At 40.3% G+C, this 26,242-nt stretch overlaps 1 protein-coding gene across 10 annotated transcripts in view; it reads left to right on the plus strand.

Annotated features, from left to right (window-relative positions):
• Positions 1 to 26,242, plus strand: part of BTRC (beta-transducin repeat containing E3 ubiquitin protein ligase) — a 204,891-nt gene that overhangs the window by 121,204 nt on the left and 57,445 nt on the right. For all 10 annotated transcript variants that reach the window (XM_019035292.4, XM_019035294.4, XM_063709765.1 and 7 more), the window contains one exon: positions 6,301 to 6,390. In XM_019035292.4, coding sequence (XP_018890837.1) covers positions 6,301 to 6,390 — 90 coding nt within the window. The remainder of the gene's footprint in view (positions 1 to 6,300; positions 6,391 to 26,242) is intronic.

The raw sequence follows: 26,242 nt of genomic DNA on the forward strand, positions 1-26,242 counted from the left end.
ACATGTCTGTAATCCCAGCTACTTGGTAGGCTGAGGCAGGAGAATCACTCGAACCTGGGAGGTGCAGGTTACAGTGAGCCGAGATTGCACCACTGCACTCCAGCCTGGGAGATGGAGTGAGACTCCGTCTCAAAACAAAAACAAAAACAGAACTGACTTTATAATATTGATGGGGAGTTATATATCTCTACTATTTTCCCCATTTTTTCTTAAATTTTATCTATTTTCTTTCCAAAGAATGATAGTTGACCAAAATCAGATTCTTTAAAATATCTGTTCATGCTGATATAAACAAATGAATAAATAAATAAATGAGGGGTGAAATCACATCTTTTCCTTACAGAAGAATTCCAGTTAATGTGGAAGGAAAGACAAAAATAATAAATTCACTATTAGAATACACAGTAAAAATTACCATGGGCATGATTAGCACCCAATGGATGCTAAAATTAGCAAGCTGAGATGCAAGTAGAAACAGAATATTTGCATAGTCTCCAAGTATTTTGCCATATATATATATATATATATTTTTTTTTTTTTTCAGTAATTCCTAAGGGGAAAATAATGTTTATACTGGAGAATCTTGGCAGACATGTCCTTAGCTGTATAATCAAGGCTAACATCACCAGAAATACCAGCATACCTTCTGATTTAATGCAGTGAGAAGGGCACATCACCTCTAAAGTATCTTTCCCCAAAATAACCTCAGTCTGATCATGAGAAAACATCAGACAAACCCAACTTGAGGCACAGTCTGTAGATTAACTGATCAGTGCTGTTTAGCAGTGTCAGTCATGAAAGACAAGGAAAGACTGAGGGATTGTTGAAAATAAGAGGAGCCCTAAGAGACATGACAAATAAATGCCATGTGGGATCCTAGATGAGATGCTGAACAGAAAAAGGACGTTAGTGGAAAAACTGGTGAAACCTGAGTAAGTTCTGTACTTTATATAGTACCAAGTTAATTTCTTAGTTTCGATAAATGTTCTGTAATTATGTAAGATATTAACATATGGAGAAGCTGGGTGACAAGTATATAGGAAATCTTTACTTTTTCTTTCTTTCTTTTTTTAAAGAGATGATGTCTTGATTTGTTGCCCAGGCTGGAGTGCAATGGCATAATCATAGTTCCCTGCAGTCTTCAACTCCCGGGCTCAGTCAGTCCTCCTGAGTAGCCAGGACTACAGGCCTGTGCTGCCACGCCCAGTTAATTTTTTTTTTTTTAATAGAAATGTGGGCTTGTATGGAACTCCTGGTTTCAAGTAACCCTCCTGCCTCTACCTCCCAAAGTTCTGGGATTATAGGCATGAGCCACTGTGCTTGAACTTTACTATTTTTGTACTTGTTCTATAAATCTAAAATTATCTCAAAATGTTAAAAAATTGAATTCTTTGTTACTGTTGGTTTTGAGAGTCTTAAGATTTTTCTTCTTAAATCCAACACAAGTATTTATAGCAATGGTTCTCGAAGAGTGTTCCTGGATCAGCAGCACTAACGTCAACTGGGGCCTTGTTAAAAATGCAAATGTTCAGAAGCTCTGGGGATGGAACCTAGCAATCTGTGTTTGTTTTGTTTTGAGACAGAGTCTTGCTCTGTCACCCACGCTGGAGTGCAGTGGCACGATCTAGGCTTACTGCAGCCTCTGCCTCCCGGGTTCAAGCGATTCTTCTGCCTCAGCCTCCCGAGTAGCTGGGATTACAGGCATGCGCCACCACGCCTGGCTAATTTTTTTTATTTTTTTATTTTCTTCTTTTGTATTTTTAGTAGAGACGGGGTTTCACCATGTTGGTCAGGCTGGTCTCAAACTTCTGATCTCAAGTGATCCTCCTGCCTTCACCTCCCAAAGTGCTGGGATTACAGGTGTTAGCCACCAGGCCCCACCGTGATCTGTGTTTTAACAAGCCCTCCTTCCAGATGATTCTGATGCACACTAAAGTTCGATAATCATAATTTATACCATCAGTAAAAACTTAAGACTAAAAGGAAACATTTCTATTAATATATTGTCCAGTAATTAATAAGTTTGCTTTTCATAAAGTATAACTATAGTATTACCAATGTTTTGTTTTGTTTTTGGTAGAGACAGGGCCTCGCTGTGCTGCCCAGGCTGATCTCAAACTCCTAGGCTCAAGTGATTCCCCTGCCTCGGCCTCCCAAAGTGCTGGGATCACAGGCATGAGCCACTGTGCCCAGCTATCACCAATTTTTAAAATCCATTTCCTATGATTTTTTTCTTTCTTTTTTATTTGGAGACAATGTCTTGCTCTGTTGCCCAGGCTGGAGTGCAGTGGCGTGATCTCAGCTCACTACAACCTCCATCTCCTGGGCTCAAGCGATTCTCGTCCCTCAGCCTCCTGAGTAGCTGGAACTACAGGCACCCACCACCATGCCCGGCTAATTTTTTGTATTTTAGTAGAGACAGGGTTTCACCATGTTGCCCAGGGTGGCCTCAAACTCCTGAGCTCAGGCGATCTTCCCACCTCGGCTTCCCAAAGTGTTAGGATTACAGGTATGAGCCACCGCACCTGGCCTGATTTTTCTATTTTATCTCTTCAACATTACCAGATGTACTTAAGGGATAACTTCTAAGGTCTAGATAGGCCCAGTGAGGCTGCTCATGCCTGTAATCCCAGCACTTTGGGAGGCCGAGGCGGGTGGGTCACCTGAGGTCAGTAGTTCAAGACCAGCCTGGCCAACATGATGAAACCCCATCTCTACTAAAAATACAAAAAATTAGCTGGGCATGGTGGCAGGCGCCTGTAAGCCCAGCTACTCGGGAGACTCAGGTGGGAGAATCACTTGAACCTGGGAGGCGGAAGTTGTAGTGAGCCGAGATTGTGCCACTGCACTCCAGCCTGGGCTGGAGTAACAGAGCACTCCAGCCTGGGCAACAGAGCAAGACTCCGTCTCAAAAAAAAAAAAAAAAAAAAAAGATTAGGTAAGTGTTGGTTTATCTTTTTTCAATGTTCTTTCAATTTTGGTTTATTTCTTTTTTCTTTTTAAAGCCAAAAGTCAAAGCTTGTATTGAGATTCTTTTATAAAAATATTTCATGATTGGTTTTAAAATAATTGTTTTTTCTGGATGGTTTAAAATTTTTTTTTTTTCTTTCTTTTTTTTTTTTTTTATTGATCATTCTTGGGTGTTTCTCGCAGAGGGGGATTTGGTAGGGTTACAGGACAATAGTGGAGGGAAGGTCAGCAGATAAGCAAGTGAACAAAGTTCTCTGGTTTTCCTAGGCAGAGGACCCTGCGGCCTTCCGCAGTGTTTGTGTCCCTGGGTACTTGAGATTAGGGAGTGGTGATGGCTCTTAACCAGCACGCTGCCTTCAAGCATCTGTTTAACAAAGCACATCTTGCACCGCCCTTAATCCATTCAACCCTGAGTGGATACAGCACATGTTTCAGAGAGCACAGGGTTGGGGGTAGGGTCATAGATCAACAGGATCCCAAGGCAGAAGAATTTTTTCTTAGTACAGAACAAAATGAAAAGTCTCCCATGTCTACCTCTTTCTACACAGACACGGCAACCATCCGATTTCTCAATCTTTTCCCCACCTTTCCCCCCTTTCCATTCCACAAAACCGCCATTGTCATCATGACCCGTTCTCAATGAGCTGTTGGGTACACCTCCAAGCCGGGGTGGTGGCCGGGCAGAGGGGCTCCTCACTTCCCAGTAGGGGCGGCCGGGCAGAGGTGCCCCTCACCTCCCGGACGGGGCGGCTGGCCGGGCAGGGGGCTGACCCCCCCCACCTCCCTCCTGGTCGGGGCGGCTGGCCGGGCAGAGGGGCTCCTCACTTCCCAGTAGGGGCGGCCGGGCAGAGGCGCCCCTCACCTCCCGGGTGGGGCGGCTGGCCAGGCGGGGGGCCGAACCCCCACCTCCCTCCCGGACAGGGCGGCAGGCTGGGCGGTGGGCTGACCCCCCCACCTCCCTCCCGGACAGGGCGGCTGGCCAGGCGGGGGGCCGACCCCCCACCTCCCTCCCGGACAGGGCGGCAGGCTGGGCGGTGGGCTAACCCCCCCACCTCCCTCCCAGACAGGGCGGCTGGCTGGGCTGAGGGGCTCCTCACTTCCCAGTAGGGGTGGCCGGGCAGAGGCGCCCCTCACCTCCCGGACAGGGTGGCTGGCCGGGCGGGGGGCTGATCCCTCCACCTCCCTCCCGGACGGGGTGGCTGGCCGGGTGGGGGGCTGGCCCCCCCACCTCCCTCCCGGACGAGGTGGCTGCCGGGCGGAGACGCTCCTCACTTCCCAGACGGGGTGGCTGCTGGGCGGAGGGGCTCCTCACTTCTCGGGCGGGGCGGCTGCCGGGCGGAGGGGCTCCTCACTTCTCAGACGGGGCGGTTGCCAGGCAGAGGGTCTCCTCACTTCTCAGACGGGGCGGCCGGGCAGAGACACTCCTCACATCCCGGACTGGGCGGCAGGGCAGAGGTGCTCCCCACATCTCAGACGATGGGCGGCCGGGCAGAGAGGCTCCTCACTTCCCAGATGTGATGGCGGCCGGGAAGAGGCGCTCCATGTTTCCTAGATGGGATGGCGGCCGGGCAGAGACGCTCCTCACTTTCCAGACTGGGCAGCCAGGCAGAGGGGCTCCTCACATCCCGGACGATGGGCGGCCAGGCGGAGACGCTCCTCACTTCCCAGACGGGGCGGCAGCCGGGCAGAGGCTGCAATCTCGGCACTTTGGGAGGCCAAGGCAGGCGGCTGGGAGGTGGTTGTAGCGGGCCGAGATCACGCCACTGCACTCCAGCCTGGGCACCATTGAGCACTGAGTTAACCAGACTCTGTCTGCAATCCCGGCACCTCGGGAGGCCGAGGCTGGCAGATCACTCGTGGTTAGGAGCTGGAGACCAGCCCAGCCAACACAGCGAAACCCCGTCTCCACCAAAAAAATACGAAAACCAGTCAGGCGGGGCGGCGCGCGCCTGCAATCGCAGGCACTCGGCAGGCTGAGGCAGGAGAATCAGGCAGGGAGGTTGCAGTGAGCTGAGATGGCAGCAGTACCGTCCAGCTTCGGCTCGGCATCAGAGGGAGACCGTGGAAAGAGGGGAGAGGGGAGAGGGGAGAGGGGAGAGGGAAGAGGGAAGAGGGAGAGGGAGAGGGAGAGGGAGAGGGCAGAGCTCGCTTTCTAATGCGGGACATGAAAACAAACAACTAAGCTGAGCATGGTGGCTTGTGCCTGTGGTCCCCACTACTCAGGAGGCTGAGGCAGGAGGATTGCTTGGGCTCAGGAAGTGGAGGCTGCAGTGGGCCATGATTGCACCACTGCACTCCAGCCTGGGTAGGAGAGTGAGAGGAGGAGGGGGAGGAGGAGGAGGAGGAGAACAAGAAGGAGAAGGAGAGGAAGAATAAGGAGAAGGAGAAGGAGAAGAAGAAGAAGAAAAAGAGGAGGAGGAGGAGGAGGAAAAGAAGCAAAATTTTTTCATTTATTGTTCTGAATAAGAAACATGTCAGCTGAGCACAATGGCTCGTCCCTGTAATCCCAGCACATTAGAAGGCTGAGGCAGGAGGATCACTTGAGCTCAGGAGTTCAAGACCAGTTTAGGCAACATGGCAAAACCCCATCTCTACAAAAAATACAAAAAATTAGCTGGGCGTGGTAGCATGCCCCTGTAGTCCCCCACCTACTCTGGAGGATCACTTGAGTCCCAGAGGCATAGATTGCAGAGAGCCAAGATCTCACCACTGTACTTCCAGCTAGGGTGACAGAGTAAGACCCTATCTCAAAAAAGAAAAAAAAGAAAAGAAAAAAAGAGAAAGAAACATGTCGTCTGTGGGAGGCTGAGGCAGGAGAATCGCTTGAACCCCAGAGGCGGAGGTTGCAGTGAGCCGAGATCACGCCGCTGCACCCCAGCCTGGGGGACAGAGCAAGACTCCATCTGGGGGGAAAAAAAAAAAGAAACATGCCCTCTAACTACTTTCAGATCTTGATGGTTTTGAAAGTTTAGAAGGAAAAACAACAAAAATAAATCTTTTCTCAGAACGGTAACTGCTGTTTTAAACAGAACTAAGCTCTTCCAATTTGCATTTTAAAATGCTACATAATCAGTACCCCCAGCTTCCATTAATCATTAATACAATGAAGCCACTGCTGCTTACATACTTGTTCATGGGCATATCAGTGGCTTTTGTAGCCTCTATCTTTGCCCTCCTCGTTTTCTAACTTACCTCTCAGTTCCCATAAGTCTTAATTTATAGATAAAATCTATTTGTGTTTTGACTTGAGAAATAGAGCAGAATTTGAAAACAGGATATGGCAGTATTTCAATATTTTAAAAACCTGTTTCCAACAAATTCTCTTTACAGACATACAACAGCTGTGCCAGACTCTGCTTAAACCAAGAAACAGTATGTTTAGCAAGCACTGCTATGAAGACTGAGAATTGTGTGGCCAAAGTAAGTAATATTGCTCATCAATGTATATTATACGACACCATAACGGTGCCATATCTGTAGGCATCTTTACTCAGTATTGCTTAAGGATTATTACAGGATTATATAGTTAAGAAAAAAATACAAACAGGCATCATTTTATCTAGAACAGATTGCAAGTTAGATTCTCCACCTCTTAATTGCAACAGAATGTTTTGCTTATGAATTCTGGTCACTCTTTAGACTGATTCACATTTGTTTCTTGACACTAGTTGTAGATTATCACATATCAGTAGGATTTGTATAAGATAATGTACAATTGTTTTGATAAGTTTATGGTTTTTAAATGCAGTTATGTATAGAGTACATCACCTCATTGCAAGGACTGTGAAATATGCTATAGACAACCCAATTATTATATCACTATTATTATTTATTGAGTGGCTAATGTTAGAAATACTGCTTTTGATGATCTTGATCCACATGGACAAGTATGTTTAGTCATGTGTATGGGCTACCTCTTTGTCATGTATATATGTCATCTCTATAGCCCAGATGTAAAATTAATCTTAAATATTAGAGATCTGATGCTTTTTATATCTATCATAACTCACATTTTCCAAATATCTGTAATTACTGAGGAATTTTGACTAAAATTCAAGTGTCAGACATTTTAGGAGTAAGTACTATTAAGTATGGGCTTTGTTTCTTTTACTTGAATTATCTGCAAAAATATTGCCTTTATATCTATTCATAGATTTGCTACTGTTACAACATTCCCAACTTGAACTATTTTAGTTTAACCTATTTTATTATAGATCCAGGCCCTCAGTTTCTTACTGTTATTATTAGAGCTTAGGACTGGTGTCATGTCATTGCTATCCTTTGCTACAAAAATCTAATGACAGTTGTCTTAGTCCATGTGAGCTGCTATAACAAAAATACTGTAAGCTGGGTGGCTTATAAACAAAACTAATCTTTTTCTTATAGGGGCTGAGAAGTCCAAGATGAGAGCACTAGCAGATTCAGTGTCTGGTGAGGGCTTGCTCTCTGCCTCATAGATGGTGCCTTCTCACTGCATCCTCACGTGATAGAAGAGACTAGCTAGATATCCGAGGTCTCTTTTTTTTAAGGGCACTAATCCCATTTACAAGGGGTCTGCCTTCATGAATTTTGGAGAACACAAACGTTCAGACCATAGCAAAAGCAGAGTTTTTGTTTATTTTTCCTTAAAACATGCAGTAGTCTCTGGGCCTGCTCTATCAACTGGAAATGTATCACACAAAATATAACCATCGAAATCATACATATAAGAAATATCAGAATTTATTTAAAATTACAGTTTAAAAAGGTAGAGTTCATCAGTTAAATGTCTCAAATCCAAATATGTTAATATTTTGCTACAAAATGTAATTATAAATTACATATTTATTTTTTCAGTCATTTAGTCACAACTAACAAGTGCTAATTGACCCTATTTTATTTTGTTTTGTTTTATTTTATTTTTAGAGACAGGGTCTTGCTCTGTCGCCCAGGGTAGAGTGCAATGGCACTAATCCTAGCTCAATGCAGCCTTTACCTCCTGGGCTCAAGCCCTGATCTTCCTGCCTCAGCCTCCCGAGTAGCTGAGAACATGAGTGCATGCCACCACACCCAGCTAATTTTTGGTTTTTGGTTTTTTAGAGTTGTTTTGTTTTGTAGAGATGAGGTGTCGCTGTATTGCCTAGGCTGGTCTCGAACTCCTGGCCTCGAGTAATCCTCCCCACTAGGCCTGCCAAAGAGTTGGGATTACAAGCGTGAGCCACTGCACCCAGCCCAAGTCTACTTTATATCCTGCTTTTGTGCTTGGAAACAGGGATACACAGTTATTTGGGCCTTTAAAAATATTCTTTTTTTCTTTTTTTTCTTTTTTTTTTTTTTGGCCATGCTGCTCTTAGTTTCATCACAAGTGGGTGACTTCTGGCTAAATAAGGTAAAATTTTAGCATGAGCACCAATCCAAGGACAGGGTGACGATTTTAATGAGTTTCACTGAGAGCTGGCCAAGTGAGCATCTGTTCCTTTTGTTTTCTCCATACTTTGTAAGCCAGGATCTCTAATCTAAATAGGTTGGTGTGTGTCTATATGATGTGGAGTTTTTTTTTTATTGTTTTTTTCTCCCACCCTCTGCTTTATTGGTACATGGTTAAAAATCTTCTGCCATCTAGCACAATTATTTAATTTCTTCCATGCTTTTGGGTCTTGAGTGAGAAAGTAAGTTTGCTCATTGCTGCTCATCAGTGTGTTTCACTTGCTCCCAGGTGGTGACCTTCTCATTGCATTGTTGCTTATTTTAACATTATTCTGACACCTATATCCTTTCATCATCCTCTTAAATAATCTAATTTAATAATGATGTCTATCATTTCCTATTGGAACCCAGTTAAATCACTGGTTCCTTTTATTGGCCCACATCCTGTCTTCTGGTTCATTGCTTCAGATTTGAGCCAAATAATCAGTTGGTCAATGTCAAATAAAAACACATAGCTGAAAAATTTTCTGTCTTGCAACAGTCTCCAGTGAGGTACCCATAGCATGAGAATACTGAAAAAGGTTTTCCTTTTTTTTGTGAGATGGAGTCTCACTTTGTCACCCAGGCTGGAGTGTAGTGGTGCCATCTTGGCTCACTACAACCTCCACCTCCTGGGTTCAAGCCATTATCCTGCCTTAGCCTCCCGAGTGGCTGGGATTACAGAAGTGTGTCACCACACCCAGCTAATTTTTATATTTTTTAGTAGAGACAGGGTTTCGCCATGTTGGCCAGGCTGGTCTCGAGCTTCTGACCTCAGGTGATCTCCCTGCCTCAGCCTCCCAAAGTGCTGGGATTACAGGTGTGAGCCACTGTGCCTGGCCAAGTTTTTTCTTTTTTATTTACATGTGTTTTGTGTGTCTCATGATCCCTGTTTCTTTTTTGTTTGTTTGTTTCTTTTTTTTTTTTTTTTTTTGAGACGGAGTCTTGCTCTGTCACCCAGGTTGGAGTGCAGTGGCATGATCTCGGCTCACTGCAAGCTCTGCCTCCCGGGTTCACCCCATTTTCCTGCCTCAGCCTCCTGAGTAGCTGGGACTACAGGCGCCCGCCACCACGCCTGGCTAATTTTTTGTATTTTTAGTAGAGACGGGGTTTCACCGCGTTAGCCGGGATGGTCTTGATCTCCTGACATCGTGATCCGCTTGCCTCAGCCTCCCAAAGCAATGGGATTACAGTCGTGAGCCGCCGCACCTGGCCAACTGTTTCTATTGGCCTCTATTGCTTGACCTTTGAATGGAATGACTTGTCGTTATTTTTGTTGGTCTGCAAGCTTGTCCCTATTTCCTGTTCTTCACCTTTAGCCCTTAACTGAATAGTTTCATCTGCTGCATTGATATGGCTGCAGTGTTTTCTCAACTTGGTACAAGTGTCTGTTGTTGATTCAGATTGTACTCCATTGTGGCCTGAATCTGTAACCATTTCCATGTGAGAACAACTATAATATTGTGATATCAACCATTTTTGTCCTTTAGTTCAAAGAGTGACTTTGGCTTGGCTAGAGATACTAATTATAGTCCAAAACCTTATTATTTATTGAATATGGTTCATGTAAGTTTTGGAGAAGATATTAATACCATTTATTTCCCTAAAAGCAGCAATGGTATTATGTTTGGACCCCTATAATACCTTGATTGTAACTCTTTGCCAGAAATATCATAGTCCTATGATAGCTCTATACGAAGGGTACCGATTAGTCCTCTGTAGAATACAAGAAACAAAGCTGTAAAACAAATTACAACCACCCTAAGTTGGCAATAATCTTGTTAGTCTTTAACTTGAAGAAAGAGGCCTAAGAAAAAATTTAAAACTAAAAATGGCCGGGCGCAGTGGCTCACACCTGTAATCCCAGTACTTTGGGAGGCCGAGACAGTTGGATCACGAGGTCAGGAGTTCAAGACCAGCCCAACCAACACGGTGAAACGCTGTCTCTACTAAAAGTATAAAAATTAGCTGGGCGTGGTGGCACATGCCTATAATCCCAGCTACTCAGGAGGCTGAGGCAGGAGAATCACTTGAACCCGGGAGGCAGAGGTTGCAGTGAGCTGAGATCGTGCCACAGCACTCCAGCCTGGGCGACAGAGTGAGACTCAGTCTCAAAAAAAAAACTGAAAATGAAGGAGGGTCTATTTTATCCCTATAACTTAATCCAAGTAATATTTGGAGGCATTGAGATACCTTTTTGTTTTTTTTTCAGAATTCTTTCTCCTGGTTATGGCCCTGTGTTTCATGAGATTTGTGTTTGGAGCGTGATGAGCTCTGTGTTTATTGTAGCTTTAAATGGACAGTCATTATTAACTGTCAACTTAGTCTTTAAAATCCATAATCACATTGTGCTTATTGTCAGCCTTCATGATTTTTTTTAATTGGTAAAGAAAACTCACTGGAAGGCTGAAAAGCATTACTTTTTTATGTTATTTTGCTATTGGCTTTATTAAACTATTACTGCAAATTTTGGTCTTAGGTTTTTTTTCCTAATTTACCCTTACCCACACTCACAGATACACAAATACATGCAGTTAAAATTGAATTGTTTGAATACATCTATCCAGATTCCTGGCCCAGATAAGAGAAGTTTTTCCTCTTTATGTTTGGGAAATAAACCCCTTCAGTAGCCCTTTGTGGATGTTCTGTATTTTAGTTGTTATTGGTTGTTGTCACTGTTTTTTTATTTGAGACTAATAATCTGTTTGAAACTGACTGAGACAGAAAAATGTGATGTTCCTTTCCACTCACTCCAGATTTTGATAGAAGACTTGTTTTATTTATTTCCAAAATTATATCCGCAGGAAACAAGCTGTTTAAATTCAGATTATGCTGAAGCAAAATGGTCCTGGTATGAGAAGCAACGTGCTGTTTTACGAGCACAGAGTCCCTTTTCTCATAACTGATTGATAGTAAATATTTTCCTGAAGAATTATTGCCAACCATGAACAGTGCAACTGTTTCACTTTTTTTCCATGCTACTTGCTGTACCAGCCATTGTCGGTAATTAAGATCTACAATTCACAATGCAGACGTTTGCACTTCCTCTGGGTCTGTGCTATTTATAAGGCATTTCAGCTGTTCAGAGTTTCTTTTGAGTTTTAAACTACATGTTAACAGGCTTCTTTAAGATACTGTTCCACAAGTAGCATGTCATATGGTCCGTTCTTCACACAGGTGCCTCTGTCAGGTCTAAACATTAGCTTTACAGAGAACATACTAAGATATAACCATGTCATTGAGGCTGATGTGGTTGGAAAAACTGTGGAGTATAATGTGTTACACATTGGGCTTATTGCTCTTTCAAAAAGATAGGAAGGAACTTCAGATGTAATATTCTTTTTGAAAATCTTAATATTCATATGAGCTTAATGTGTTAATTGGGTTACAGAAATATACACAGTTAAATGACTTTTCCAAGTTCACTTTGCATTAATAAGAGAAGCCAGGACCCCTCTTATAGACAAGAGTTTGTGTGTTTGTCAGATTAAGGATGTAAGAATACATTTTCTTCTAGATGTGCCTGCCATTTAAGAAAAATACAGACATGGGGCACCAAAACGGATCAGCAGATTGACTGCACATTTGTTGTGTAATCAGCTTCAGGAACCCTAAGTAGCATATGCCATTGGTTGAGGAAAGTGTAAACAGGAATCTTGGTCTGTGTTAAAGTTGGTAAAATTTAAACCATTTTCAACCAAAAAGAGATTTAAAAAAAAAAGTCCAGACCCCAGCCCAGAATCTTTATGAATTATGCCCTAAAATAAGAGTAATTGCTTGTGCAGTCTTCTTGCTACCGGCACTCATTGTTAAACATACAAGAAAAAGAAACAAGAAACTGAAAGCTGTCAACAAAATGTGTTTAAAACTTTGCCCCGAGTGGGCATCAGACTGGCTGTTTTTAAGCCTGAAGTCCAGCCGCATTGATTAGGCACGTTGGCCATCAGCATCTTCCAGCAGAGCAGATCTGCAGAGAAAGGCAGGACCCAGGTTTTAGTGCTGATTCTGGATGGCCCTTGAATATAGACAGAATATAGACAGCTTATAACAAAGCCATTCCAAGGCAGTTTTATTTTACAAATCTAAAACTTTCGGTAGTTCTTTTGAACTACCGTGTTTCTGTAAATTTCTTCAGTGAACTCTATGAACGGTTTTTTTTGTTTTGTTTTGTTTTGTTTAAATAGCAGCGGTTCAGCTGTTGGGAACCACTGATATATCTGACTGAGGCACTTCAAGATGCTAGAACTTATTCATATTTCTATCTAGCCAGGGAGCTAATAGGCTCGAGCTTGTCTTTGTGGATTGATCTAGATTAGCATGAAATGAGCCCAGTCAGTGTCTTCCTCAGTGAAAAGGGAGAGGTTAGGGGAAAGAGGGATGAAAGAAGAAAGTTCTTCATCAAGAATTGACTGCAGTATTGCCTGCTGATGCATGTCGGATCACCCGCACAGAGAGATCACATGGCTTCTCCAAAAGTCAAACGATCAATTCGCCTCGTTTTGGCTCTGTACTTAATGCACAAACAGTGCGATCTGCGGGGCTGTAATTGCATTGTTAGGGCCAAGGAACAAGCCTGTGCCTTTTCAGCAGACAGCTGGCAGGGAGAGAGGCATGTTGTTAGGAAAGAGAGAGGCAAGGCAAATAAAATTACTGCTAACGCTCAGAGATCGGCAGGAGTCCTACTTGCCTAATCTTACCGGTGGGAGCAAGCGGCTGTTGTAATCCAATTATAGCAGCATAAGCAATTTGTTAGACACTCCGCATAATGTAACAATTTCCCAATAAACTCTGACTTGTAATAACGTCGGCAAGAGTCCGCATAAATCTGCCCGAATGGTGGGGGCTGGAGCATTCGGCTGGGGGCTTGTAATTGGCGCCATCAGCACGTTTTGCGGAGTGCAGTATGGTGCAGTCTTTTAGTGCAGGAATTTTAAGGAGAAAAGCGTGGCACACATTTCTCAGGGAAAAAAAAAAAAAGTGGCCATTAAAAGGGGAACAGCAAGAAGGGCATACTCTTGCCGTCACATTACCTAGGAATCTTAGTGTAGAAAGAAAACAAGAGGAAGCCATGTTTCCTCCTAATACTAGAGAGGGGAGGTGGGGAAAAGAGTGTGTGAATTAGTTAAATTCCTTTATTTAAAAGGCATCGGTTTCTATTATTTATACCTTCATCTCCAGCCCCCTAAAATGCTGTTCAGGCAGGGTTTAGCTAACATTTTTATAAAATGGTCATACTCAAGACAAGCCTAGAAATGCCAAGTTAAAATCTGTTTTCTTCTAGAGTTAGCATTTTCTTTACAACATGAAATATATATTCTTTATGACCAGGACAAATCTTTTAAAGATATTATCTCACTGAATATCAGACCTTTCTGTGGTGTTCTGACTTCTGCTTTAAGAAACTGTCACTTACTGAAGGGTTTAAATCTCAGCTTGTTTGCTTAGCTGCACTGCTTATTTTCTCATTCTGAAACATATTGTGAATATCTATGATACTAGGACTAGTAATCAATCTTATTGAAACATTACATTTTATAAGAACATAGTATTTAAATTTATACTTGTGTGATCATTATAGAAATAATTTTGATTCCTAAGTAATAAAATTTCTGTTTTGGAAAAAATATTTGTTGTTATATGGGACAAAATAAAATCACCCTTATTAATTGATTAGCATTTGTAGTCACAGAATAGGGTTTCTTATTATATAAGGTATAGGAGGTGAAGCGTGCTTATGGATTTGAGTTAATAGATTTTCATGCTACTCAATGTTTATTAAATGTTACCTACTTTCTTATGCCAACCCATTTCTTCATTGCTGTATAATTTGTGTCAAAACCAACTATATGAAGAACAGGATTTTTCAGAATATCCTGTTGCTGTGGGTATTACCACAATAAATACTTACTTGCAGTCTTAAACATTTCCTTCTGCTGAAACAAATGCAGCCTTCTTTGACTGGAGCTACATCAATAAACTGCAGTGCCTCTAATAAAGCCACTCAGTGTCTGGGTTTAACTAATGGCTGATTTTCATGGCTTTGACAGTGAGCTGTGTGCGTTATTTTCTCCTGATATTGTAAAAATAATGAGAGCAAATTAGAACAATCAGTTTACACAGATAGCTCCTGATTGGAGGCGATGGGCAATATGGCAGCAGGTAATCCATCTTTGGACTCCTGTCACATTAACTTCAACAGTGTGAAAAGATCAGGTGGGGTAAGCAGGGATCCTACCCAATCGGAACACTGAAATTAATGAGAAGAACAGTGTTCTGTGATCAACCTTTTAATTAGCAAGAGTGGAAACAGAGGGAATGATGAAGGCAGCACCACAGCTGCACAATGCCAGGCTCAGTTTCTGAAAAGGAAAGCAAAAAAAATCTGTGTTTTATGTTACTTTTTTTCTTGCTGTGTACAGGCATTATCTTTCCATTCTAGAGCTGGTTGCAGGCTTAAGAAATACTGCCTACTTTCCAAAGTAATGCCACAAATATGGTTGATATATTAATAATCTATAGACTGTAATTCTATCAGGAGTCATTTGATTTTGATTACCAGCATACTTTCTTTGGCATTGTACTCTGGGTTTTAAGCTTGATTTTTCTAAAAATCAGGTAACCAGAGGAATTACATTTTTTAAAGTTCTGCCTTGTCAGCCTCCTCTCTCCTCATCACTCCAATTTAGAGTTTTCCTTGCAAGTAACATGAGAGTTTTCTGGTTTGGAGCATTTCTGTCACTTTGGGTTATTTAAAAGAGGAGCAAAATCCAGGCAGCCAGCTATGTCATATTTAAATTATATTCCTTTCCTGATTCTGTTTATTAGAAATTTGCCATTTTGTTTTTCTATTACCTGTGCTATTGACTTCTCAGTGTTGGGCTGTGTTATTTCAATTTATGTAATTGAGAACTGAATATCAATCAAGTAAGGTGTTTATAGGAGGAAGAAGGAGAAAATCTAGGCATTAACTGAGACTAAAGGCTGATTCATCCATTCAAAGCTCAGATATACTAAAATTGTAACCTGTTAATCAAATGGTATAAGGCTATAGAAGACATAAATGAGCAAAATTTTCTGAGCCAAATCAGCTTCTGTTTCCTAGACCTTTTTTGGAAGGCTTTAATTTTGGGAAAGTATATGAGGCCATCATGATTTGCAGCGTGTTAGTCTTTATATATTAGACTTAGTGGCTTACTATAAAAGCAAGTAATATGTTATAGGCTATGTAAATGAATTCAAGTATCTTCTAAAGATACACAAAATATTTTTTTCTTGATACTAATAATTAGGCATTTATTTGAAGTACTAATATGCAAAAGCTGGTTACCAGGTACCCACCTGGGTACAGAATTGGTAGGAAAGAGCCTAAAGTTAGTGTGAAATATTTAGGTTAGGTATGAGGTGATCTTTTCTCATAGGACTTTTTTTCACAATATTTATAACTAATGTAGATTATATGTATCATAATAGGTATGACTCTCTAGGCTTTCAGTGCTAAGATACTGCATTTACAGAAACTTAAGTCTCTAATATTATGCCTCTACGTAAAACTCATTGTACAAAAGTACCTCACTTCCCTCTAGTACCATCTCCCTACCCTCTTCCCTGAAAAAACTTAGGATTCTGTTAGAACAGAAATCTGATTTTTTGTCATGTTTTATTTTGACTGATAGTGAGCTTTTCCTGAAAACATTCATTTAGACTTGTATGTACCAATATTTTAGAATCAGTGGTGTAATACCAAATAGTATCTAGGACTCCCCCCAGACAACTCTTTTTTTTTTCTTTCCCAGAATCAAGAATAAAAGCAACCCAGATAACTCTTTAATAGTCTGATGCTACTGTGCATATTAATATTTAAAGTCCACTTGTTATTATTTTGCAGATCCTTTTCTGCATTCCTTAATCTGAAAGAGAGATTTTTATTCTTAATACTTGTATGGATTTTTGTGGCTTTTTATGGGTGTAAATATTCTCCTCTCTTGTTTGACAGTTTCCAAAGCCTAGGTTCATAAGCTATCCATGAATAAATATGTTCTTAGTCATGTGATATAAAAAGATCGCTTACAAAGCTTGTGAAACCTGAGCCTTCCTTTTGAACCTTTTACTACCCATGAGCTCAGGAACCATACATGCAAAATTTTATTCTTGCGTCGTGACTTCAGCTTATGAGGGAAATGAGCTATGAATTTAAATGACTCTTCTACTCTATACCAAGTTTCTATGAAAATAAAATTGTATTTTTTCCTTTTTCCTAAAAGGAAAGTTTCATCTGACTAGTGTTTCTGCCGGGATTTGTTCCCATTGTTAAAAGATTTGTTTCTTAAGATTAGCATTAAAATAGACGTCCTGTTTTTGAAGGCATCTTTTTTTGTTTATACTGTAATCCCAAAAACGTCCAACTGGCTGAATGGCCAAGAAACTCCCTTTTAATTTCCTAATAGAGCTAAAGTTAACAAGTCTCCTTAAAGTCTACTAATTCCAATTAAGTTCACCTTGGAGAAATTTTCATTAGTCTAGTCCTTTGGCACTTACCCAATACACCCTTAATTAAAGTTCTTATGCATGGGACCAGTTGTATCTATTATAAAGATTATCATAATTCTAAGTTTTCTCTCCCACCCCCATTTTTTTTTCAGGGTGTGTTTCCATATAAAGATCGAAAAAGTCCATTTTCTTTTCATGTATCTTCAAGATGGAAGATCTTTTCCTTCCCTTCCTCCCTCCCTTCTTCCCTCCCTCACTCCCTCCCTCCCTCCCTTCCTTCCTTTCTTCCTTCCTTCCTTTTCAGTTTTATACTACTCAGAAGTTTGAGGAGGAGAGAGAATACATTAAAATGTATTCAGCCCCAGTGTTCAGGCACTATATAGTGCTAGCTATGTGTTACTTATTTGGATTCTCATGTGAACCTGGTGAGATGGACTGGATCCCACTTTACAAACGAGGAACGAGAAGCTTAGATAAGTTAAACCTTTTCCAGATTTTCACATCTTTAAATGATAGAGTCAAGTTTTGAACTAAGATCTGACTTCAGAGTTCTTACTCACTAGATTGCCTTTCAGGTAGTATTTGGAGGCCTCTGCACCTCTCCTACCAGGATACTTCCCCCATCGCATTGTATAGCTTTTCTCCATTTCATTTCTATAGCACTTTGACATCTAGCAAATGTTATTTTCTCATCTTCCTCCTCTTCCTACCTCTTGCTGCTTGTATAAATATCTTGTTCAGGCTGAACTGAGAGAAGTAGTGTTTTCAGAAAACTTACTATCTCTTTTCGGCTGGGTGTGGTGCCTCACACCTGTAATCCCAGCACTTTGGGAGGCCTAGGTGGGCGGATCACTTGAGGTCAGGAGTTCAAGGCCAGCCTGGCCAACATGATGAAACTCTGTCTCTACTAAAAATACATAAATTAGGTGGATGTGGTGGCTGCATCTGTTGTCCCAGCTACTCAGGAGGCTGAGGTGGGGAGAATCACTTGAACCTGGGAGGCAGAGGTTGCAGTGGGCCAAGATTGCGCCACTGTACTCCAGCCTGGGTGAAGGAGCAAGACTCTGTCTCAAAAAAAAAAAAAAAACTCTCTTTTCTGGGTTACCTAGTCAGTAATTCCATGTAACTTAAATAGTCATCTGCCTTATTAACATAGTATACAGATCTTTCAAGGATCTAAGATGACTTCTTGACTCCATATTACATTATTCTGTATATAAAATGACTGAGATAATATTAGACAACTGGTTCAGGGTGGTGACTTACTTTAGTAATTGTTTTAGAAGTTGTTTTGGAATACAGATTTTATCCTGTTGTCTGTGTCACAATTTGTAGTGTAAGCATGCACTGGCAGTCCTTTCATACCAACACATTTGTTTTTCCCACTTAAACTTGGTTATTAATTTTGTCAATTAAAAATGCGTCCCTTGGCCTGGTTTGGCTCACACTTGTAATCCCAGTACTTTGGGAGGCTGAGGTGGGAGGAACACCTGAGGTCAGGAGTTCAAGACCAGCCTGGCCAATGTGCTGAAACCTGGTTTCTACTAAAACTACAAAAAAATTAGCTGGGTGTGGTGGCAGGCGCCTATAAGCCCAGCTGCTCAGGAGGCTGAGGCAGGAGAATTGCTTGAACCCAGGAGGCGGAGGTTGCAGTGAGCCAAGATCGCGCCACTGCACTCCAGCCTGGATGACAGAGTAAGACACCATCTCAAAAAAAAAAAAAAAAAAAAAAAGTCTCTTAAGGCTTCAGGTCTGTCTGATTACACTTCAGTAAATATTTTTATATTTTGATTCATGCTTCTAGATGGTTCGGTGATTGTGAAGACATGATGAGGTCATGAGAATGTAGCTGGACCTTGAAATCCTCTGTCTCAGAGAAAAGGCTTGGGACAGGGATGAGTGATTAGAAGAAATAGGTTTTTTTTAAAGCAAATGAAAACAAAGCGGACAAACACCAATATTACTATTTTGTGTGTATGTGTAGTTGTGTTTTTTTTTTTTTTAACTCCCTGGATATTCTCTAATGGAAAGGTTAGAAATGCTTGACAGTTAAGGGTGGCATAAATTTTTCACAGAGACTCATAAAGTATGTAAGAAGCACTTTCTCAACATGGAGCACTAAGACCATGACAAACAGGAACAGCAAAATATTTCTAGAAGAATAAACATAAATTTATGTTTTATACCTCAAACATCAGTTCTCTAATTTAATCCACATTTTCTAGGAATATCTAAGAGCATAAGAAATTTAATTATACAGTTTTGGGTTTGTTTGGTTTTTTTCAATGTGGGAGCAAGCCAAAAGGGAAATATAGAGAGAAAACCATGTTTAAAAAGAAATGGTTCCTACAGTGTTAACTATGGAGTCTGTAGCGTGACTCTGTAATGGAATATCATGGCAGGGGGTATAATACTGTAAATAAGATGAATATGCCACTTGTGGATTAATGGGCAACCTAAAGAGTGCTTTTATTTACATCTATGTGTGACGTTCATTTTCAGTTTGTATATTTTTCTCTTATTCTTGTGATTATAGTATTTACAAATCTGACATTTTAATTACGGAACTTTCTACTGATTTTTTAAAAAATCTGTTTCCATGAATCTAGCTCCATATTTATTTTTGTAGTATTAATATAGTGTCATTTTGGACTTTAAAATTGATAGATTGAAGGCGTTTTCTTTAACCCTTTATTTAGATAATAAGGAGACAAGGTAGTTTCTGAAATGTATTGAATTCATAAAATACAGCTATTTTTAATTGTTTTTCTTATGAAAGATGGAGTATAGATACCACGAGTGTCCAGATTATAGCAGATTCCATTTGCAGTGATAGTTTTGTGGATATGGTATGCTTTTCAAAGGTTTAGGTACTAATTAATATAAACTTGAATACATCTAGCCTGGGACACTAGAGGAGCTACTGTCTCAACATTATAACATTATAACATGCAATAAAGGTAAGTACTAAGTGAGATTTTATAAAACTGATTTTTTAGTCAGCAGTTTAGGTTGCTGTTGATTGCAAATTACTAGTATTATTTAGTGCCCTTGAAACTTCTGAAGTTGGAGGTTTCAATTGTTAGTTACTCCCTGCTTTCCTTCAATAGAAAATGTGTAGTAAAGGTTATTTATAAAAGACTAATTGTATCCAAAGCTAAATGGTCTTATTATAGAGTTTGTATAGGATTTATTTTCACTTGCACGGGTAGATTCTCAAAATGTATTTGAATGTGAATGACTTCAAACAAAAAAAAGTGAAAAATTTTTAAAAAGTACTAAAATCCAAAGATTTTGTCATCAAATCTGACAGCCTTTTTGCACCATTACAGGTATTTATTGAATGTTTATGATGTACTAGGCATATACATTTTCACTGAAATCATCACAATAGTCTCATTGTGTTTACACACAAATGAAGTAGAATTCAGATTAAGTAATTTGCCCAAGGTCATACTGTGTGTTGCAGAACTGGAATTTGAACCCAGACCATCTGGCCCCATGGCCTTGTGCTTTCAAGCCACTGTGTTTGTGAATTTTAATACATAGAAATTAGGGTAGATGTAGCAAATGGGGGGATTATCTAAAACATTCTCTGTGGTGTCTATTGAATGTTAACAATTTAGTAACAACTAGCCAGGATTTGGAAATCGCAGAAGTATGCAAATTGGTTATATAAAATCATGATAGAGTAATACATCTTAGGTTTGTTGTTCTTCTCTTGCACTTATAGTATTTTCCTTTCTAGCATTCCATATGAGATGATAAAAATTAAAAATGCCTCAATTAGCAGCCACAAAAAAGTAAAACTGTTAATTGAACCTTGTAATCTCTTACTGTCTGTTAGGCTTTTCTTTTCAAGCTTTGATTGTGTGTAATAAAACTGTGGCTTAATTAATGCCAGGGTTCTGAAGCCTTTGGATGCCACAAAAGAGAGTGAAGTGGAGAAACCAAGGGGCAGCATCAAATAGCTTTTCTGTCATGTTAATTTAGCCCTGTCGTTCTTGTTCTAGTTGATGATGTACAGCTCCCACCAGATACTCACTTGGTGAATTGAAAGAGGAGCTGTAGTGAATACTGTCTTAGGAAAAACACAGCTCTTGATTGAGGCTATCAGCGGGTTAATGAATAACTGTTTTCAGACAACATTTCACCCCTAGTTTGAGCTGCTCTTAGAATGAATGTGGTCAGGTTAATGTGACCAGCAGACATAATGCAAAACCAAACTAAGGTGGTAAATTGGCATCTTGGCTTTGTTGCACATGCAGGAAAGATCCAGGACTGGTGTCAGAGGTATACTGTCTTTGGCAGAAGAGTGCTTGTCCATAACCAGAGTACAAGAGAGGAAGTCATACTGATTTATATTAATCTTCATTTCATATGCTAAAAAACAAAATGGCAACCATTTCTCTAGGAAATTGCTAAAGCTGACTTTATAGACGTACTTTTTGAGGGATCCATATGCTTTAAATAAGTTGATAGGAAATGTTTGCTATATTATAACTCAAAAAATATTTTCTTAATTTTGAGAATGCAGAATATTGAGCAAGACATAATTATCTTCCCTAAAATGAATTTACTTTTTAGGTGACTCTGCATTTTCTTCTTTTTCTTTCTCTCATTTTCCCTCCTTGATTCAAGGAACTTATTAATTAGCTGGTTTTATACACGTATTGATTTTAACAAGAATATAGAAAAGCCATGTTTCTTTCAGGATGAGAAAGATTTGAAATCCAACCATGAAAAATGAAGCCCCTTGTATTTCTGGCTGCATTCCCAGAATAGTTGTGTGTAGTATAATTATTGAACTTTTAACACCTGCTCAAATTCTGTCTGGATTGCAGAGGATTACAACATCACATCTAAATTATACTTTCTGATAATATTCAAATGTGAAATAGACATTGTTGTGTGGAGGCAGTGATATCATCATAATTTTCAATGTTTTAAAGTGTCAGTGGTAAAGGGAGTTTACAAGCATAGGAAGAGAACACAGGCTTTACGTTGAAAAAGGTCTCTGTCATCCAGGGGGTTATTTAATGCTAATAAATACTTGTTTTGGAATGGATGGAGCTAGGTTAAGTGTTTACAGTCAAAACTTTCTATTTTCCTCCACCAAAGAGCAGGGTTCTCCTAATACTGACCTACTTTGCTCTTAGACAATACTACAGGTACAGTGGTTATACAGCCATGAAGAGAAAAATAAATGAGACCAGAAAGATTTTTTAGTAGGAAGTGTTTGGTAGCATGTTGCTTTGTTGGTGGAACATAATGTTGCCACAAACCATGAATAAATATTCTGAATTATCTAATATTATAGCAGTTATAACCATTTTTAAGCCTCCTTTCTAAGTAGATATTTCTCTCCTGGCTTTCTGTGCTGTGAACTTTGCAAAACTGGCATAGGCAGCCTATTAATTATTCATATCATAGCAACAATTAAAGCAAATTAAAAATAAAAATCACCGTATTGCATTTAACCGTGGGCAGCACCAAACTGTGTCAGCTCTGTAAGGGCCTGTGGTGTTTCCTTAGTTAAAAGTGCTAGAGGGAGCTCTAACCTTGTTCAGAGTGGTGGCATATGGGAACAATTGTCTGTATGTGGCCATAGGTTTGCAAGTGAAGATATAGTCTCAGGCTCTTCTGTGGCAAAAATTTAAATCTTTTTTATTAGAAGTCCCTGTTTCCCTTATATCTGAAAATAAGGGCTAGGACAGTCTATCTATAGCCAAACAGAACTGTGTTCATCCTTATTGCCCTTTCTATGAATATAATCATAGTGAATTTTCACGAAGTGAACATACCTGTGTGATTACCATCAGATTTTATTTTTATTTTTTAAAAATTCCAGATTAAGTTCACATCCACCCAGATTTTAATAGGAAAAGAGAAATAAAAAGACCATTACCGGAGCCCACTACTACCCTCTTTAAGTCACTACCCTTTCAAGGGTAAACATTATCCTCACTTCTAACACCATACATTAGTTCTGCCTGGTTTTGAGCCTCATATAAATGGAACCATATAGTATTTTTTTTTTACTGTCTGAATTATTTCACTGTTTTTGAGAGTCATTTATATTGTTATATATGTATAGTTATAATTTGTTATTGATATGTAATATTTCATTATACATATATGCCATAATTTATCCATTTTACTATAAGTGAACATTGGGTTTCTTTCAGATTTTCATAACTACAAAAAATTATTTTACATATATTTTCCTGAATATATACAATGAGTGTATTTGAATGGGTATATTAACCAGCAGAGGAATTGGAATTTCCAAACTAGCACCAATTTTTATACAGCAGTGAATAAAAGTTCCATCATTCCTTTTTCTCACCAACCAACACTTGGTGTTGTCTACCTTTTTCATTGTAGCATTCTGGTGATACGTAGTAGTATTATGTATGACATTTTGGATTTTGTTTTAAATTTTTATTTTAGAGGCATGGCTTCACTCTGTCACCCAGTCTGGAGTGCGTCGACGCAATCATAGCTCACTGTAACCTCGAGCTCCTGGCCTCAGGCAGTCCTCTTGCCTCAGCCTCCCAAAGTGCTGGAATTACTTCTTTTAAAATTGCAATTTAAAAAATAATAATAATATAAAATTTACCATCTTACTATTTTTAAGTATACAGTTTATTAGCTTTAAGTGTATTCACATTGTTGTCACATTGTTTTTCATTCATATTTCTCTGAACACTATTAAAATTGAGCATTTTTTTATGTTGATTGGCCATTTGGATGTGAAGTTCTTGTTCAACGCATTTGCCCTTTTTTTTATTGGGTTTTATGTATTTTTCTTAAAGATTTATAAGAGTTCTTTATAAATTCTGGATACAGGTTATTTGTCTGATGTATGTATTGCATATATTTCTCCTAAACTGTGACTTGCCTTTTCACTTTTTAAATGATGTCTGTGATGAACAGAGGTTCTTAATTTAAGAGTCCAATTTATGGATCTTTGCCTTATACAGTTAGTGTTTTTACATTCTACTTAAGAAATCTGCCTGTCCCAATGTCTTAAAGACATTGTTTTCTCTAGTTTTTATGGTTTTACATTTCATGTTTAATTCGTTTGATTTTTGTATATGATGGCGTGGTAGAGGTGAGAATTCTTTGTTTTCCAGTGTGATACCCAGTTGACCTAGCACCATTTATTGAAATGTGTAGTTCCCATTATACTGGATTGTTTTCTTTGACCATATGCTTATGGGTCTTTATCAAAATCTTGAACTCTGATAGTAAGTGCCCTAGCTTTGTTGTTACTCTTCAGGATTATCTTGGTTATTCTTGGTTATTTTCATTTCCATATAAATTTTAGAATCGCCAATATTTACCAGCTGTGTGATCCACGCTTTGTGTACTACAGCACTTGAACATGGAACAGTCTTCATATATTTGTTTAAATATGAATATATTAAAGCTGGGCATGGTAGTTTATGCCTGTAATCCTGGCACTTTGGAATGCCCAGGTGGGAGGATTGAGCCTAGGAGTTTGAGACCAGCCTGGTCAACAAAGTGAGACCCCTGTCTCTACAAATAAAAAATTTAAAAAAAATTTATCCAGGCATGGTGGTGCGCACCTGTAGTCCCAGCTATTCAGGAGGCTGAGGTGAGAAGATCACTTGAGCTTGGGAGGTTGAGGCTGCAGTGAACCGTGATCATGCCACTGCACTCCAGGCTGGGTGATAGAGTGAGACCCTGTCTATCAGTCAATCAACCCATAATAAATAAACGAAGTTGGCTGGGCGTAATGACTCATGCCTGTAATCCCAGCACTTTGGGAGGCCAGCGCAGGCACGTCACAAGGTCAAGAGATCAAGAACATCTTGGCCAACATGGTGAAACCCCATCTCTACTAAAAACACAAAAATTAACTGGGCATGGTGGCACGTGCCTGTAGTCCCAGCTACTCAGGAGGCTGAGGCAGGAGAATTGCTTGAACCTGGGAGGCAGAGCTTGCAGTGAGCCGTGATCGTTCCACTGCACTCCAGCCCGGTGACAGAGCGAGACTCCGTCTCTTAATTAATTAATTAGTTAATTAATTAAAGTTGAGATATATATTGACATATACAGAGAGAGTGATTACTCTGTACACACAAAAATTCCCTAAGTTGTAGTTTCTTCTGATTTTGCCCAGAGCCTTTTAACCTGGCTTTCTTAAGCTGCTTTTTTTGAGATGGAGTCTCATCCTGTCGCCCAGGCTGGAGTGCAGTGGCGTGATCTCAGCTCACTGCAACCTCTGCTTCCTGGATTCAAGCAATTCCCCTGCCTCAGCCTCCCTAGTAGCTGGGACCACAGACATGTGCCACCACGCACAGCTAATTTTTATATTTTTAGTAGAGATGGGGTTTCACTATTTTGGCCAGGCTGGTCTCAAACTCCTGAACTCAGGAGATCTGCCCCCCTTGGCCTCCCAAAGTGCTGTGATTACAGGTGTGAGCCATCACACCCGGCCTCCGAAGCTGCTGTTACAGTCTAAATCACATCATAACTCTTTTTTCTTTTCTTCACAATTCTATCCTCAGTCCCATAAGCTAATGGTGGCCACACAGGTTAGCACATTTTTAAAGTATTTTAGTCATAATTCCCCTCCTGGGGAATTTGGCATTAAGTTTCTATTAAAACTACAGTTTTAAAGTTTAGTGGGCACATCCTAATACAGCCTGAATTGTTGAGATGGTTTCTTGGTGCTAGAAAATAATAATAGCAGGCCAGCCGCGGTGGTTCACGCCTGGAATCCCAGCACTTTGGGAAGCCAAGGCAGGCAGATGACCTAAGGTCAGGAGTTCGAGACCAGCCTGACCAACATGGTGAAACCCCGTCTCTACTAAAAATACAAAAAAAGTAGCTGGGTGTAGTGGTGCGCGCGTATAATCCCAGCTACTCAGGAGGCTGAGGCAGGAGAATCACTTAAACCCAGGAGGCGGAGGTTGCAGTGAGCTGAGATCATGCCATTGCACTCCAGCCTGGGCAACAAGAGCAGGACTGTCTCAAAAAAAACGGAAAAAGAAAATAATAATAGCCACCTTTAGTAACCATGTACATGCTAGATCCTGTTCCAAGTATTTCATATACATAATCTGTTATTTCATATGACAATTCTAGGAAGTAGGTGGTATTAGTTTCGTTTACAGGGGGAAAAAGTGAAGCTTAAAGAAGGCAACTAACTTGTTCAGGTCTATATAGCTTGTACATGGCAGACACTTGGCCTGTACCTGGGCTTGTCTGACACTATGCAGTACTACCTTTTTTTTGAGACAAGAGTCTCATTCTGTCGGGCTGGAGTGCAGTGGTGCGATCTGGGCTCACTGCAACCTTCGCCTTC

The sequence above is a fragment of the Gorilla gorilla genome, chromosome 8, assembly GCF_029281585.2.
Source record: "Gorilla gorilla gorilla isolate KB3781 chromosome 8, NHGRI_mGorGor1-v2.1_pri, whole genome shotgun sequence".
Classification (NCBI taxonomy): domain Eukaryota; kingdom Metazoa; phylum Chordata; class Mammalia; order Primates; family Hominidae; genus Gorilla; species Gorilla gorilla.